We start from the raw sequence: 14,140 nt of genomic DNA, 5'->3' as shown, positions 1-14,140 counted from the left end.
CAAATCTTGGTTGATGGAGTCCTCTACCATTCCAATTGTGCCTTTCCCATTTAGGGAGGTAACTGAGCCAGGGTTGAAAGTGGGACCGCCCTATTACACATGCCCTCTGTTTACCTTTTATCCACTGCTATTGACTTTCAGGGGCCTTATCACCAATTCCTCAAATCTGGGTTGGGTTGTCCTTGCCTGAGTGAGGTAAAACTTGCTTTTTTACTGTCCCTAGAGAGAAGAAAGGAGGGATTCCAAGAAGCCTTTGAGAGAGTGGTAGAATCAGAGCCAGGAGGACAAGGATGAAAACATACCTTCTTTCACTGCAATTGATGTTTGGCCTGGGATTGGTCCAAGGGTTACTCAGGTGAGCTTGCTGTTTTGGCCCCCTATTTAAGGGAGAAAGAGGGCCCCCAAAACTCAAAGAGAAGACTGGTATAGAAATGGTAATGAGAGTATTTTCATAAAAACCTAGCTGATGAGAGATCATCTTATGGGTCATGCTATCTAGAGCAGGAAGCAGAATGCTGTGGTAGAAAAATCAATGTATTTTAGAATCAAAGAACCTGAGTTTGAATCCTGGCTCTGCCATCTTGGTCAAGTCAGATTCTCTTAGCTTTAGTCTTCCCATCTGTAAAATGGGAGAGAGGGTGTCAGTTTAGTAAATATCCAAGGTCCCTTCCATACTATGCCTGAAATAACCAGTGGGTTCTCTAAAGGTTAACTTATCTGTTCTCCTGCCTCTGCAGATTTACCCTTTCAGACAAATAAGATGATCTTTTTCTTAAGTAGTTGATGGGAAATACCTCAGGAAAAAGTGAGTTCCTATTCACTGTATGTCTTCAGTTTTTTACCAGATGACAACTTGTTGAAGATGTTGTTCATAGAATTCCTGCTACAGATAGTGATAGAATATTCACCCTCTGATGTCCTCTTCCAATTTTGAGGGTCTTTTTCAATAGTAATTTATTTTTTCTAATTAGATGTAAAGACAAATTTTAACATTCATTTAAAAATCTTGAATTCTAAATTTTCTCCTTTCCTCCCTCCTCTCTGTCTCTAAGAGGGTCAGCAATTTGATGTAGATTATACATATGCAATCATATAAAATCTATTTTCATATTGGTAATATATCACCAATATTCTATGCAATTCTTCAGCTGTTTATAGCTCATTGCTCTTACAGTCTCACCAAGAAGCTTCATAAGATTTTGATTTGCAAAATACCTTAAAAACAAATTAGTCTGAAGTCTTTGTCTCTGCAGTCTTGTTCTCTGCCTTCCCTAAATACAGAAAATTTGTCAACCTTTCACTTTTGAATAATTAAATTAATCACTCTGATAGATCAAAACTTCCTCAAAGGCAGGACTGCTTCTTTTTTGTTTTTTTTTTGTGGTGGGGGGGGCTTTTTTTGCCTTCAGATCCCCAGGATAGTGGTTTGCATAGAGTAAGCACTTAATAAATATTTGCTGAATTGAATTTAGCTCTTGTAAATCTGGAGACATTCCAGTTCTTTCCTTTTGTTAAAAGATCTCCAACAGAAATCAAACTTCTTGAAGGCAGGAACTTTGGTTTGGGGTTTTGTTTTCTTTTATTTTTTTAGTTTGTATCCTTAGTACCAGAAATAGCGCTTAACACATAGTAGAGAGAGAGAGAGAGAGAGAGAAGGGGGGGAAGAAAGAGGTGGGAAAGAAGAGAAGGTGAGAAAGAAAGAAGGAAGGAAGAGAATAAATGAATGAATGATTGAATCCTCTCAAAGCATTTTACATATATCTTATAGGTATTTCTGAAAAAGTCTCATTTTTACAGGAGGAAAGCCTGAGGCAAAAGAAACAAGTAGGAAGTCTCATGAGTCAAGTGGAAACCAAGAATTTTCTCTTTCAGGTCCCCTGCCTCTTGGACTATTCTTTAGCCTAAATTCTTAATCATTTTGTGTGACATGCATTCCCTTTTAAGTCTAGTGAAGGCTATAGACTCTTTCTCTAATTCAGATAGTTATTCTACATTCATCATTAAAGGAAATGACATTTCAGTTAGAGATATAGTGAAGTTAAAGATATATTTTTTCCTGACCAACTTCACATTGAAATCTATCCAAGGACCTTTGGTTGGGGGAAGGGTCTGTGAATCTCAAGTTAAGAACCCTAGACCTAGAATTTGGGCAAGTTGGGAAGAGATAGGAAAAATTGAGGGAGTCATGTGGGATGAAATACTATCAAGACTTCTTGCCTAAAGTTGGTGGTGGGGTTCTTTAACTTGAACTTGAACTTTGACTTGAACTTGAACTTTCAGGGTGCCCTTGATAAGACACAAATCCCTACGGAAAACCTTGAGAGAAAGGGGACAACTTTCCCAATTGTGGGAGGCACACAAGTTGGATATGGTCCAGTTCATTGATTCCTGCTCCCAAGACCAGAGTGCTAATGAGCCCCTCATCAACTACTTGGATGTAAGGAGAAGGGGGATGGAGGGAATCAAAAGAAGAAGGCACGACTAAAGGGTTCAGGGACCAGATGTTGTGTAGACAGATCATTTCAAGACCTGAATTCTGACCATTTTTGGACCCTAGGTCCATTCAGATAAGTAGCATCAAATGCCTGCATAATTGCTTCCTTTTCTGCTCTGCCCAGGCTAAGCAGATCTTTCTCTGACAAATCTATTTAGAGCTAAGATAAAGCTTTTCTGAGCAGTAGGTGGATGGGTTTGATTCCAGGAGAGAGAAGGGAGGGAGGTAGAGGAAAGGAGCCAAAGGACAGAGAATCATCCCAAACAAAACTCCCTAAAGTCCAGTCCTAGTCCTACCTTCACTGGTTTATGACTGGGGAAGTCATCTCATGCCCCAAAGCCTCCATTTCCTCATCTGTCAAATATTCCTACTTCACAGGAGTATGGTAAGGATCCAGTGGAATAGTTAGTATACATGTAAACTTTCTGGAAACTGTTACCCAAGTGAAAGACATTGTTAATTTGGTTTCTTACAGGCCCCTTTTTCTGCCTTTATGAGACTATGCAACATTTTTCTAAGCTTTGCAGAATTTTTGTTGCCCAGATTTTTTAAAGTCTGATGTAGGCCTGCAGCCTACCTCATTTCATGAATTAGTTCCATAATTATCAGGAATCCTTAGTTTCTTAGGAATAGTCACATATGTTCTAATGAATGAACAACCAACAACTTTATGTCATGGTTTCCCAATATTCTGATGGACTCTTTTTTAATGTTTTAATCATATTATTGAAAAATATCTGGTTGAAATAAACTTTTTTAGAGGGAAAGAATAATACTTGTGCTTCAAAATGGCCGAACTCCTTCTATCCTTACTTAATCTTTTAGAAAAAAAATCACCTTCTTTGTTCCTCTATACAACTCATACTTTTTCCATTTTCTCAGATGGAATATTTTGGAGTCATCTCCATTGGCTCCCCACCACAGAATTTCACCATCCTCTTTGACACAGGTTCCTCCAATCTCTGGGTTCCTTCTGTGTACTGTGTCAGCCCAGCTTGTAGTAAGTGGAACTAAGGAAAGAGGTATATGGGAAGGAACTGGGGCGGGGGGTCTTTGACTGGGTAAGAGTGATTGCAAAAGTTCTCCTGAAGAATGCATGGAACATGTAGCTTCAGGATCCTGAAATAATCTTCCCATCCCATTCTAACTATCCCACTCATTCCATAACCCATCCTTCTTCCTACCAGGATCACCTACAGTTGATGATGTCAAGGTAGCCTCACATAGGACAAACTCTTTCATCCTGTTGGGAATCCCTAAGGAAAAACTCAGCAGAATCAAAGGGAAAGCATTGAATCCATAATGGCATAAACTTGAGTTAAAGGAAGACTGGGGAGCATTGAGTGGGAATTGAATATTTCTGGGTGGGCAGGCAGAGAGGCAAGGATAGCCAACAAAGCAGGCTTGATAATTAGTTTCAAGTCCATCAGTGGTTTCTTGCTGCTGAGCTGGTATCCTGGAAAAGGGAAATTCTTCATGGGGAATTTCCTTTTCAGTTTTATTATGACTACCACTACTGCTATTAAGGGGAAAAGGCAGAGTCAAATCAAATTAATTTCTCAGAACATTTTATTTAGAGAGGAGGCTGGTCTCATTTAAAACCACTACCTAGATCACTAAATTCATAGAGACAGGTGGTATGATGAAAAAAAGTCCTGAATTACCTGTTATAGGACTGGGTTAGAGTCTAAATTGTGCCATTTACCAGCTAAGTTAGCCTGACTCTAACACATTGCAGGTACTTGATGAATATTTCTTGAAAAAAAAAGAACAGAGCTGCCATTTAATATGGCTGTGCTCCAGTTACCTAATGTATTTTCAAAATGGAAATATTGATGACACTATTTGTCACACGGGGCTGTTTTGAAAAAAGAACTTTGTAAATGTTGTTACTGTTTTTAACCAGAAGCATGATTTCAAGTGTCTAAAAAGTGAATCAAGGTAGCTAAGAGGAACTGGGATTGAAGTCAGGAAAACCTGAATTCAGATTCAGCCTACAATACTTATTAGTTGTGTGACCCTGACTCAGTTTTCCTCAGTTTCCTCAATTGTAAAAATGGAAGATGATATAATATTTATCTCCCAGGGTTATCAAGGATCAGATGACATACTATTTGTAAAGCATGGCATCTGTCACATTGTAAGCATTGATAAATGTTTGTTCATTTAATGGTGAGAATTTCCCTCTACCAAAGTAGATCAGCACCTATAAATCTTACAAACTTGAAGTGCTATTCAGATATGGGTTACTATTATCAGAGGCAGCACCAATGATTGGTACAGATTTTCTCCTCTGTTAGAATTGCCTTGACTAGGGCCTGAGAATTAAGGTAAGATGTAGGTTGACCTAGGCTGCTAGGGAATTTCCTCCTGTAGGGAATATTAGTTCCCCATGGAGACTCCTGTCTGACTGGGACAGAGCACAACCATTTGTTCACATTAGATTAATGTTGCTTACATTATAGAGAGCATGAGATAGGAATTAGGAAGCTTGGCAAGTCATCTCCCCTCTTTTCTGACTCTCAGTTTCCTCATTTTTTAAAATGGGAATAACAAAAGCACCTACTTCCCAGGATTGTCGGGAGATAAATATGAGATAATAATTATAAGTACTCTTCAACTTAAAGTTAGAGTTATTAGTTATCATTCAAGTATAGGATTTCATGTGAATTGTGACTGCTGGCTCATCTTAGCTCAGGTTGATGAGGTGACGTGCCATTTGGAGCTAGAAGGAGGAGGAAGAGGAGGAGGAGGAGGAGGAAGAGGAGGAGAACAAAGACAAAAACACAAGTATCAAGAAAGAACTCATTTATCAGGCAATTTTAGGAACAGGAAATGTCCAAATCACCACAAATGTGTGTAGTAATGTCCCATGCTAATGATATCACATTTGTTAACCAATGACTCAGCAGCAACTGCCCACAATCTGACTACAAACCATTGAGTTACTGTGGCTAATGATTCATGTATTGGACAATCATAGACAAGGTAGTTTACCCAGGGTGGGAACAGATGAGATGACTTGGAGACTCCACACCTAGGCTCATAGAAAGTAGAGTTAGAAGGGACCTTTGAGGTCTTCTAAGGTTCTCCCTTCTTATAGATAGGAAAACCGAGACCACAGACCCAACGTCATGCAGCTATTAATTAACATAGCAGGGCTATATTCAAATCCTAGTGCTCCGATTCTAAATCAGGACTCTTTTTTATATCCCAGACTGACCATTCTGAAGATTCTAAGGTTGATGCCTCCACAAATTTCCTGGTGATAGATATGTGATTCCAGTTGAATGTGGAGGGAAGGAGCTGGGTTTTTTCTGTTTATATTCTCAGCATCTAACACAAAATCATGCACCTAGAAAGCATTCCATAAATGGTTGTTGAATTGGATTGGATTCAATTGCATTAACCATCAAGGCACCTTTAAGAATGGCCTGCAGGTGATGGGGTCTTTATTTTTACATTACAGAGAATCATAATCGATTCCACCCATCTCAGTCCAGCACTTACTTCGAGAATGGGAACTCTTTCTCCATCCAATATGGGACAGGAAGCTTGTCTGGAATCATTGGAACGGATCAAGTTATTGTAAGACAAAATTTGAATACTGTTTTCTTGTCTCTTAAAATTATTTATTCTTATTTCTTCTCTCAATCCAAAGCCTTGACAATGACTATGTTCTTTCCATTACTGGAAATTAACTGGAAATTCCTATCTAATGTCTTCTCTTATAGCTGTCAAGCCATCCCCAGAATTGAGCAATGGGGAGGGAGAAGAGAGAAAAGAATTATCCACGTAACAATGACTATTACAGCATCTTAAATTTCCTTAGTTTATATTCCTTCAAGCAGTTCAGACTATTAACAACATTTCAATAATCACTCAACCTTCTTTTTAAAGTGAATGGAGGGGTGGTAAAGATCATTATGAAAATTTAGTATAGGAAAAAACAGACAAGGGAAGAAAATTGCCTCAAAACACTCAGCAAAGCAGATGGTAACTGAAGTTAGCACCAGAAACTTTGATTTCATACAGTCTCTTTCTTGGGAATTTTGTTTTGCTAGGTGGAAGGAATTACAGTGGTCAACCAGCAGTTTGGAGAGAGTACTAGTGAGCCAGGAAGCACGTTTGAGAATGCAGAGTTTGATGGGATCCTGGGACTGGCATATCCCTCGCTGGCTGTGGGAGGGGTCACTCCAGTGTTTGACAATATGATGGCCCAAAACCTGGTGGATATACCCGTGTTTTCTGTCTATATGACCAGGTAATGATCACAATTCTTACTTTTATATCAATTCATGACTTCCAAAATACACATTTAGGGTCTGTCTATTTGATTCTCACAACACCCCTGTGAAGTAGAAAATGTCAGAAGAGGGACTTGATCCCTAGTGGTGATGAAGAATGTGTCCTTATGAATGATAAGCTTACTGTGCTCTCTATGCATTGGCTTAAAGTTTTGCTGGGCTTCCAATATGGTTTAATATGGGTTCCAATAATATCCAATATCAAGGTCTGCTCTGGACAAAATTAGGAAGTTAATGAACTCCTAGTTCTCTTCAAGAGTCCCCAAATACCATTTCCTGAATCCCTCACCTACCCATTTGCTAGTTCCCTCCCCACCTTCCAGAAAATTATTTTTATTTCGTATTTTATATATTTTCTGAGCTATCTATATATCTTGTTTCCCCTTAACAGAATGTGAGTTCTTTGAAAACAGGAAGTATTTCATTTTTGTTTTGACATCTCTAGTGGATGGAACTCGGGGCTTTGAGTCAGAAGGACCTGATTTAAAATCTAATCTCAGGTACTTACTGGGCAAGTAAGTGTGACCCTGGACAAGTCATGTAATCTCTACCTTGATTTCCTCAACTATAAAATGGAGATCATAATAGGATTTTTATGAAAGTAAGATGAGATGTTGTTTGTGAAGAGCTAAAAGAGTACTTGGCACATAGTAAGCAATCTATAAATGCTTATTTTCATCAGTGCCTACCACAATGTCAGCACATTTAATATATGCTGTTCAATAGAATGGAATAGGCTGTTTCATGAAGTAGTGAATTCTACATCATGGGAGATATTAAAGCAGAGCTTATTTAGATGACCATTTGTGGGGGGCATTTTAGAACGAATTCTTTCATCAGGGAGCAGGATTGGATAGAAAATCTGGAAGATGCTTCTAACATTAGAATTATGTGACATGGTATTGGACATGGCTAATTGAAGAGAGTAATGGGCTTGGAATCAGAAAGATTCATCTTCATGAGTTCAAATCTTACCTCTGACAATGACTAACTGTGTGACCCTGGATAAGTCACTTGATCCTGTTTGCCTCAGTTTCCTCATCTGTAAAATGAGCTGGAGTAGGAAGTGGCAAACCACCCCAACATCTAAGAACACTCCCCAAATGAGGAAAACTGAAGAAGGAAATGGCAAATCATTTCAGTATCTTTGCCAAGGAAACCCCAACTGGGAAGAGCTGGAGAAGGAAATGGCAAATCACTCCAGTATCTTTGCCAAGGAAACCCCAAAATGGGATCATAAAGCATTGTATACAACTGAGCAACAACAATAATAATATGCAGATGTTTCCTGTACCCATTAAGCAGGCAGGTGCCTAATATCAAAACCTGAGCATATTCTTCCAAGACCATGAATCTACATCTGCTTTTCTGGCCCCTGGAGAAGACTTTCCATCTGTGTTTTCATCCCTAAATTCATTCTGCCCCATAAAGATCCTGTTCAACCAGGATGTTTTTAACCTCCTATTCCTGAGGCCTAGGAGTTAACTGACTCATAGAGTGTCACTCAAACAGTCACTCACCAAAGCACAGACTCTCAGGGATCAGGAGGTAACTCAGAGGTAGCATAGTCCAATCCAACAGCTTCTGCCTAAAGTTGTCTATTGAGGGGCACCTTCCTACCTCCTAAAATGGAACATTCCATTTTATGGGGTAGCTCTAATTATTACTAACTTTTCCCTTATATCAAACTTTAACTTGCCTTTTTGCAACTTCAATCAATGTAGAATATGTCTTATCCCTTTTTTTCTCATAACAATCCTTCAGATCCTTAAAGAGGTTAAAACCTCCCCCCTAAGACTTTCTCTTCTCTATGCTAAACATGCTTAATTTCTTCAACTGATCCTCCTACTGCATGCCTTCCAATCTCTTCACCATTCTCATTATTTTCCTCAGGATGCCCTCCAACTTGTCTGTAAATGTCCTCTCCAAAATGGGTCACCCAGAACAGAGAAGAATACTCCAAATGTGATTTAGCCTGAGCAAAGTGAAAACATGGCTTTCCAGAAATGGTTAGAAGAAGCAGTTGCAGTCCAGAAGATCTGAGTTCAAATCTAATCCCAAACATAATTTCTATCTGTGTGACCCTGGGCAAGTCATTCACCCTCTGCCTACCCCTATTTCCCCATCTTTAAAATGAGAATATTAATAGCTCCTAGCTCCTAGAGTTATTATGAGGATAAACTGAATTAATATTTGTGAAGTGCTTTGCAATATGCAAATGTAAGTCCTGTTATTATAGTCTATATGCAATGCCTCATACAATGTCAGCTGAGGTTTCATTACTACAGTTTGGTGTCAAATACTTGGATATAAAGCAAAAGATCAGGGAGGAATCTAAGATGAATATACCATGGTGGAGTTTAGAAAACCCTGGGATCTGGACTGAGAATTTAGAGTCTTGACTCTGATATTGAATACCCAATAGCTGTGAAAAACAAACAAACAAATGTCCTTTGTGATGTCCTAGCTGACAACAATGCCTTTGTAAGCTAGGATTTAGGGAGGCTGATCCTTGCTAAGGAGGGGAGGCAGTGATGTTGTTGGTCGAAGTGGGGGGGGGGGGATTAGCAAAAGCACTGTGAAAAGACTTCTAGAAGTTGTATTAGAGGATGTGAATTCAAATCCCAGCTCTACCACTTTAATCCTGGCCAAGTCATTTAACCTCTTTGAATTTCTGTTTCCCATCTCTTGGGTAGTTAGGTGACACAGTGGGTAGAGAGCCTGCCCTGAAGTCAGGAGGACCTGAGTTCAAATCCAGATTCAGACACTTAACTAGTTGTGAGATCTTGGGCAAGTCAATTAACCCTGATTGCCTCGCATCCAGGGTTCTCTCCAGTTGTACTGATCCACACCTGGCCACTGGGCCCAGATGACTCCAAAGTAGAAAGTGAGACTGGTGACTTGGCACAACCCCTCTCACTCAAATCCAATTTATGTGCCTGTCATGGCATCACCTCTCTGATGTCATGTCTTCTTCAAGAAAGAAGGGCTAGCCTATCAACATCATCATCACCCCATCTCCATCTCTAAAATACAAGAAGTAGGGGCAGCTAAGTGGCACAATGAATAGAGTACCAGCCTTGGAGTCAGGGGGACTTTAGTTCAAATCAAGGCTTGTTCACTTACTAGTTGTGTGACCCTAGCTTGCTAACTTTGTTAGCCCTGATTGCCTCTAAAAGAAAAATGAAAAAAAAAGAGATAAAATAAAGAAGTCAAGTTTTAAGTTTCCTTCCAATTCTAAATCAACAATCCTAAATCATTTCACACATCCACCCCTCATTTTCTTTACCTGTACAATAGGAATAGAATCTCTGAGGGCTATTCTAAGGATCAAACAAGGTAAGATATTCCACTCAGAGCATTTACAAGAAAATGACACAGGCAGAAACACAAACCTGTTTTTGAAGATTCTTGAGGCTTCTCTCACATTGACTATTTGACTTTTTTCCCTATAGGAATCCAGATAGCACCACTGGAAGCGAGCTGATTTTTGGAGGCTATGATCACACTCATTTCACCGGAAGCCTGAACTGGGTCCCAGTCACCAAGCAGGGTTACTGGCAGATAGGACTGGACAAGTGAGTATTTTCTGTGAGGCAACAATGAACATATAGGAGGTACAGATTAAAAAAGTTAAAAAAAAATTAGGATTTATTAGAAGGCAATGTAGTACAGTGGAAAGTGTGCTGACTGTGGAGTCTAAGATCTGAGTTCAAATTCCAATTCTGCCTTAAAATTTACTCTCCTCATCTGTAAAATAAAGGGATTGGAGTAGATGACATCTTAGGTGACTTCCAGTCCTAGATCTGGAAATCTGTGTTGTATCTGAATCCTATTTGTTGCTGTTTTTATTAACACATTGTATTTTGACACAGTAGATGCATGTTGAAAAATAATTATGCAAAAGTCAATAGCACATCATATATCACTTTTGAATTCACTTCTATAAGTAGTCCCTTCATTAATGCAAATTATATGGTCTTTAGGAGTCATTGTAGGTAAAAAAAAAAAAGCTATCACCTTCCAACCAACCTGGTAACAAGCCTCTGGATCATTTTCCAGAACCCAAGATGCATACAATGAGGCATCAAGAGAAAATTGTGATGGAGGAAATAAATAAAATCTAGCATAGGTCCTTATTAGCATTCTCATCCACCCTGTCTATGGTTCCCCCCGAGGCCTATACTTAGAGATCATCAAACTTTCTGTTCAGCTCTGGTTGTTTCAATAGGAAAGTTTGAAAGTCCCCTGTTTCATTGAAAGTCCATCTTTTCCCCTGAAAGAGGATGTTCAGTTTTGCTGGGTAGTTGATTCTCAGTTGCATTCCAAACTCTTTTGCCTTCCGGAATATCATATACCAAGCCCTATGAGCCCTTAATGTATAAAGATGCTGCCAGATCCTGGGTAATGTTGATGGGGAAGGCAACTCATCCCAGAGAAAGTCATTGGAATCTAAACACAGACTGAAGTACACTTTTTTTCTCTCTCTCACTATTCTTGAGGTTTCTCATCTTTTTTGGGGGTGGGGGTTATGACTACTCTCACAACAAGATTATTGTAATAAAATAAACAAAAAAGAATCCTTAGCATTTAGCAAGATTTAATAAACAATAAACTAGCAAAGAAAGTTATTTTTTCAGTGTCTCCTTTAAAATGTTAGGTCTTCTACCTCTGATTTCCTTCCTTCTTTCTTCCTTTGTTTCTTCCTTTCTTCCTCCCTCCCTTCTTTTCTTTTTTCTTCCTTTCCTCTCTTTTTCTTCCTTCCCTCCCTTTTTTCTCCTTCTTTCCTTCCTTTTTCGTCCTTCTTCCCATCCTTTCTTCCTCCTTTCTTCTTTTCTTCTTCCTTTTTCTTTCTTTTTCCTTCATCCCTCTCTGTCTTCCTTTCTTTTTCTTTTCTTCCTCCCATTTTCTTTCTTCAATCCTTTCTTCTTTCCTTCCCTCTCCTTTTTCTTCCTTCCTTTCCTTTAAAAAAAGGGACCTCTCTCTCTCTCTCTCTCTATATATATATATATATATATATAGATAGATAGATAGATAGATATAGATATATATAGATATATATATATATATATATATATATGTATCTTCCTTTCCTACTTTCTTTCTTATATTGTTAGAACCTTGGGAATCAGACTCATCATCCCCTTTACTTTTACACCCAGCATACAGGTGGGAGGCACTATCATGTTCTGTGCAGAAGGCTGCCAAGCCATAGTGGACACAGGGACATCCCTCATTACAGGACCACCTGACAAGATCAAGCAGTTGCAGAATGCCATTGGGGCAGTGCCTACAGATGGAGAAGTGAGTACCCACTTGGGGCAGAGGGAGTAGATAGAAAGGGAATGGGTATTTTTCTTCTATGGTATCTTGCAGTCACTGAATAGAGAAAGAAATGTCAGCACTTTCACTCATGTCATTTCTAGTATGCCATGGAATGCAATAACCTCAATGTGATGCCAGATGTAACCTTCACCATCAATGGAATTCCCTACACTCTCCCCCCTAAAGCCTACACTCTGACGGTATGTGCTTTCCCCCTCTTTCACCAATGATTGACTTCCTCATGGGACAAGTGCTTCCCCCCTTCTCTAGTACCTTCCAAACTTTCATGTAACCTGGACTTCAAAAATAATCCCAGAAGCCCAGGTCTATGTTCTGACTCAAAAGAATTAGCATGGATTAGCAAGCACTGAACCATTCTATCCACAACTTCTCTGCACCACCACCCCCCATTGTCTTGTTTGGAAACCAAAGTGGGTGGAATTCAATGCTCTCTAAGATTCCTTCCAGCTCTTCCCAAACATGACTCTGTGATTTTTAAAGGCCAACCTCCATGAGTCCTAAAGTGTAGGAAGGGAAAGAAAAGAACACTCCTAAACTTAAATAAAGACTGTCAGGCCTCTGGCGCCACAAAGGGCAAACCGAGGAAGTAAGACTTTCTGCTTCCTCTTGTTCATCTCTGGCACTGTTCTTTTCAATTTTAGGACTTTGTAGATGGAATGGAGTTTTGTACAAGTGGTTTCCAGGGTCTTGACATCCGTGCCCCAGATGGACCACTCTGGATCCTCGGAGATGTGTTCATTGGCCAGTTTTACTCTGTTTTTGATCGTGGCAACAACCTTGTGGGACTGGCCCCAGCTGTCCCCTAAAGCAAGGCCTCCTGTTCCTTGAGACAGCTCTTATAGATCCCTTGGACCTGTCATAATCAAACTCTTTTTGAAATTTCATCTGATCTTCTCCCCCTCTTCCAAAGAGAGTTCCAGCTATTTAATCTGGGACAGAATCAGGCAAAGCATGAGAAAATTCTAATTATCTCGTATTAAATAGTGTATTTGTTTTTTCTTTCTAAATAAATAAATTTTTAAAAGATACAGAATCACTATGTGTGTTTCTTTGTATATAGAAACAGACTTTTCAAATTAGAAGAGATTTTATGTTATCTAGTCTAACCCCAATATAAGAATTTACCCTACACCATCCTAGACAAATTATTCAGCTACTTCTGTTCAAACTCCTCCAGCAATAGAGGACCACTATCAATCAATCAAATAAATGATCTCCCACTTGGAAAATGTATGACCTTGCCCCTGAAATCAAATTAATAAGCATTTATTTAGCATTTTCAATATGCTAAGAGTTGATCATACAGAGAAAGGCAAAAATATGATTTCCCTACCCTCAAGGAGTTTACATTCTAATGGGGGAAGCAACATACAAACAATTAAGCATATACTAGATATTTACTATATAAATTGGAAGTAACTTCAGAGGGAAGACATTAGTATTGAAGGGAACAAGGAAAGTCCTTTTGCAGAAGGTGAAATTTCAGCTAATACTTAAAGAAGCCAGGAAAGCCAAGAGGTAGAGAGAAGGAAGGAGAGTATTTCAGGCATAAGGAACAGTCAGGGAAAAGCAGAGATTTGGAATGTCCCATTCAAGAAAAAGTAATAAAATCTATATCAGATCATAAGGTACAAATAGTAGAACCCTGTGTAAGGCAATTTCACCTAAACCTGTAAAATCATGGAACCAGTTAATGATAAGAAGTGGCAGGAGGCCTCCATCGGATTTTACAAAATCTGAGGAAAAATAATGCTGCAAAGGTTTCAAATTTTCCTACAAAATTTCAGAGGGCACAATCAATCAATGAGTTGAGGGCCAGGCATTGTATAATCACTACTCACATCACATTTTTGTACAACTCTGACTGTTTCTTCTATTGAATTAAAAATTTGATTCTCTAATACCACAACCCATTGATATTGCATCTGTCCTCTGAAGCTGTGCAGAAGAAATTCCAGACTTCTGTCATGACAGTCCTTTGAACATTTGAAAA

At 39.1% G+C, this 14,140-nt stretch overlaps 1 protein-coding gene across 1 annotated transcript; it reads left to right on the top strand.

Moving 5' to 3' along the window:
* The first annotated feature begins 290 nt into the window (after positions 1 to 290).
* CTSE (cathepsin E) lies at positions 291 to 12,953 on the top strand. The gene is made up of 9 exons (XM_074220418.1): positions 291 to 355; positions 2,281 to 2,437; positions 3,377 to 3,494; positions 5,964 to 6,082; positions 6,559 to 6,758; positions 10,257 to 10,379; positions 11,964 to 12,105; positions 12,228 to 12,326; positions 12,789 to 12,953. Exons 1-9 carry the CDS (start codon positions 291 to 293, stop codon positions 12,951 to 12,953), a joined length of 1,188 nt encoding a protein of 395 aa, XP_074076519.1.
* Positions 12,954 to 14,140: the final 1,187 nt, after the last annotated feature.

Source organism: Macrotis lagotis, chromosome 2, assembly GCF_037893015.1.
Source record: "Macrotis lagotis isolate mMagLag1 chromosome 2, bilby.v1.9.chrom.fasta, whole genome shotgun sequence".
Lineage (NCBI taxonomy): Eukaryota > Metazoa > Chordata > Mammalia > Peramelemorphia > Peramelidae > Macrotis > Macrotis lagotis.
This window is presented reverse-complemented; position numbering and strand designations above follow the sequence as displayed.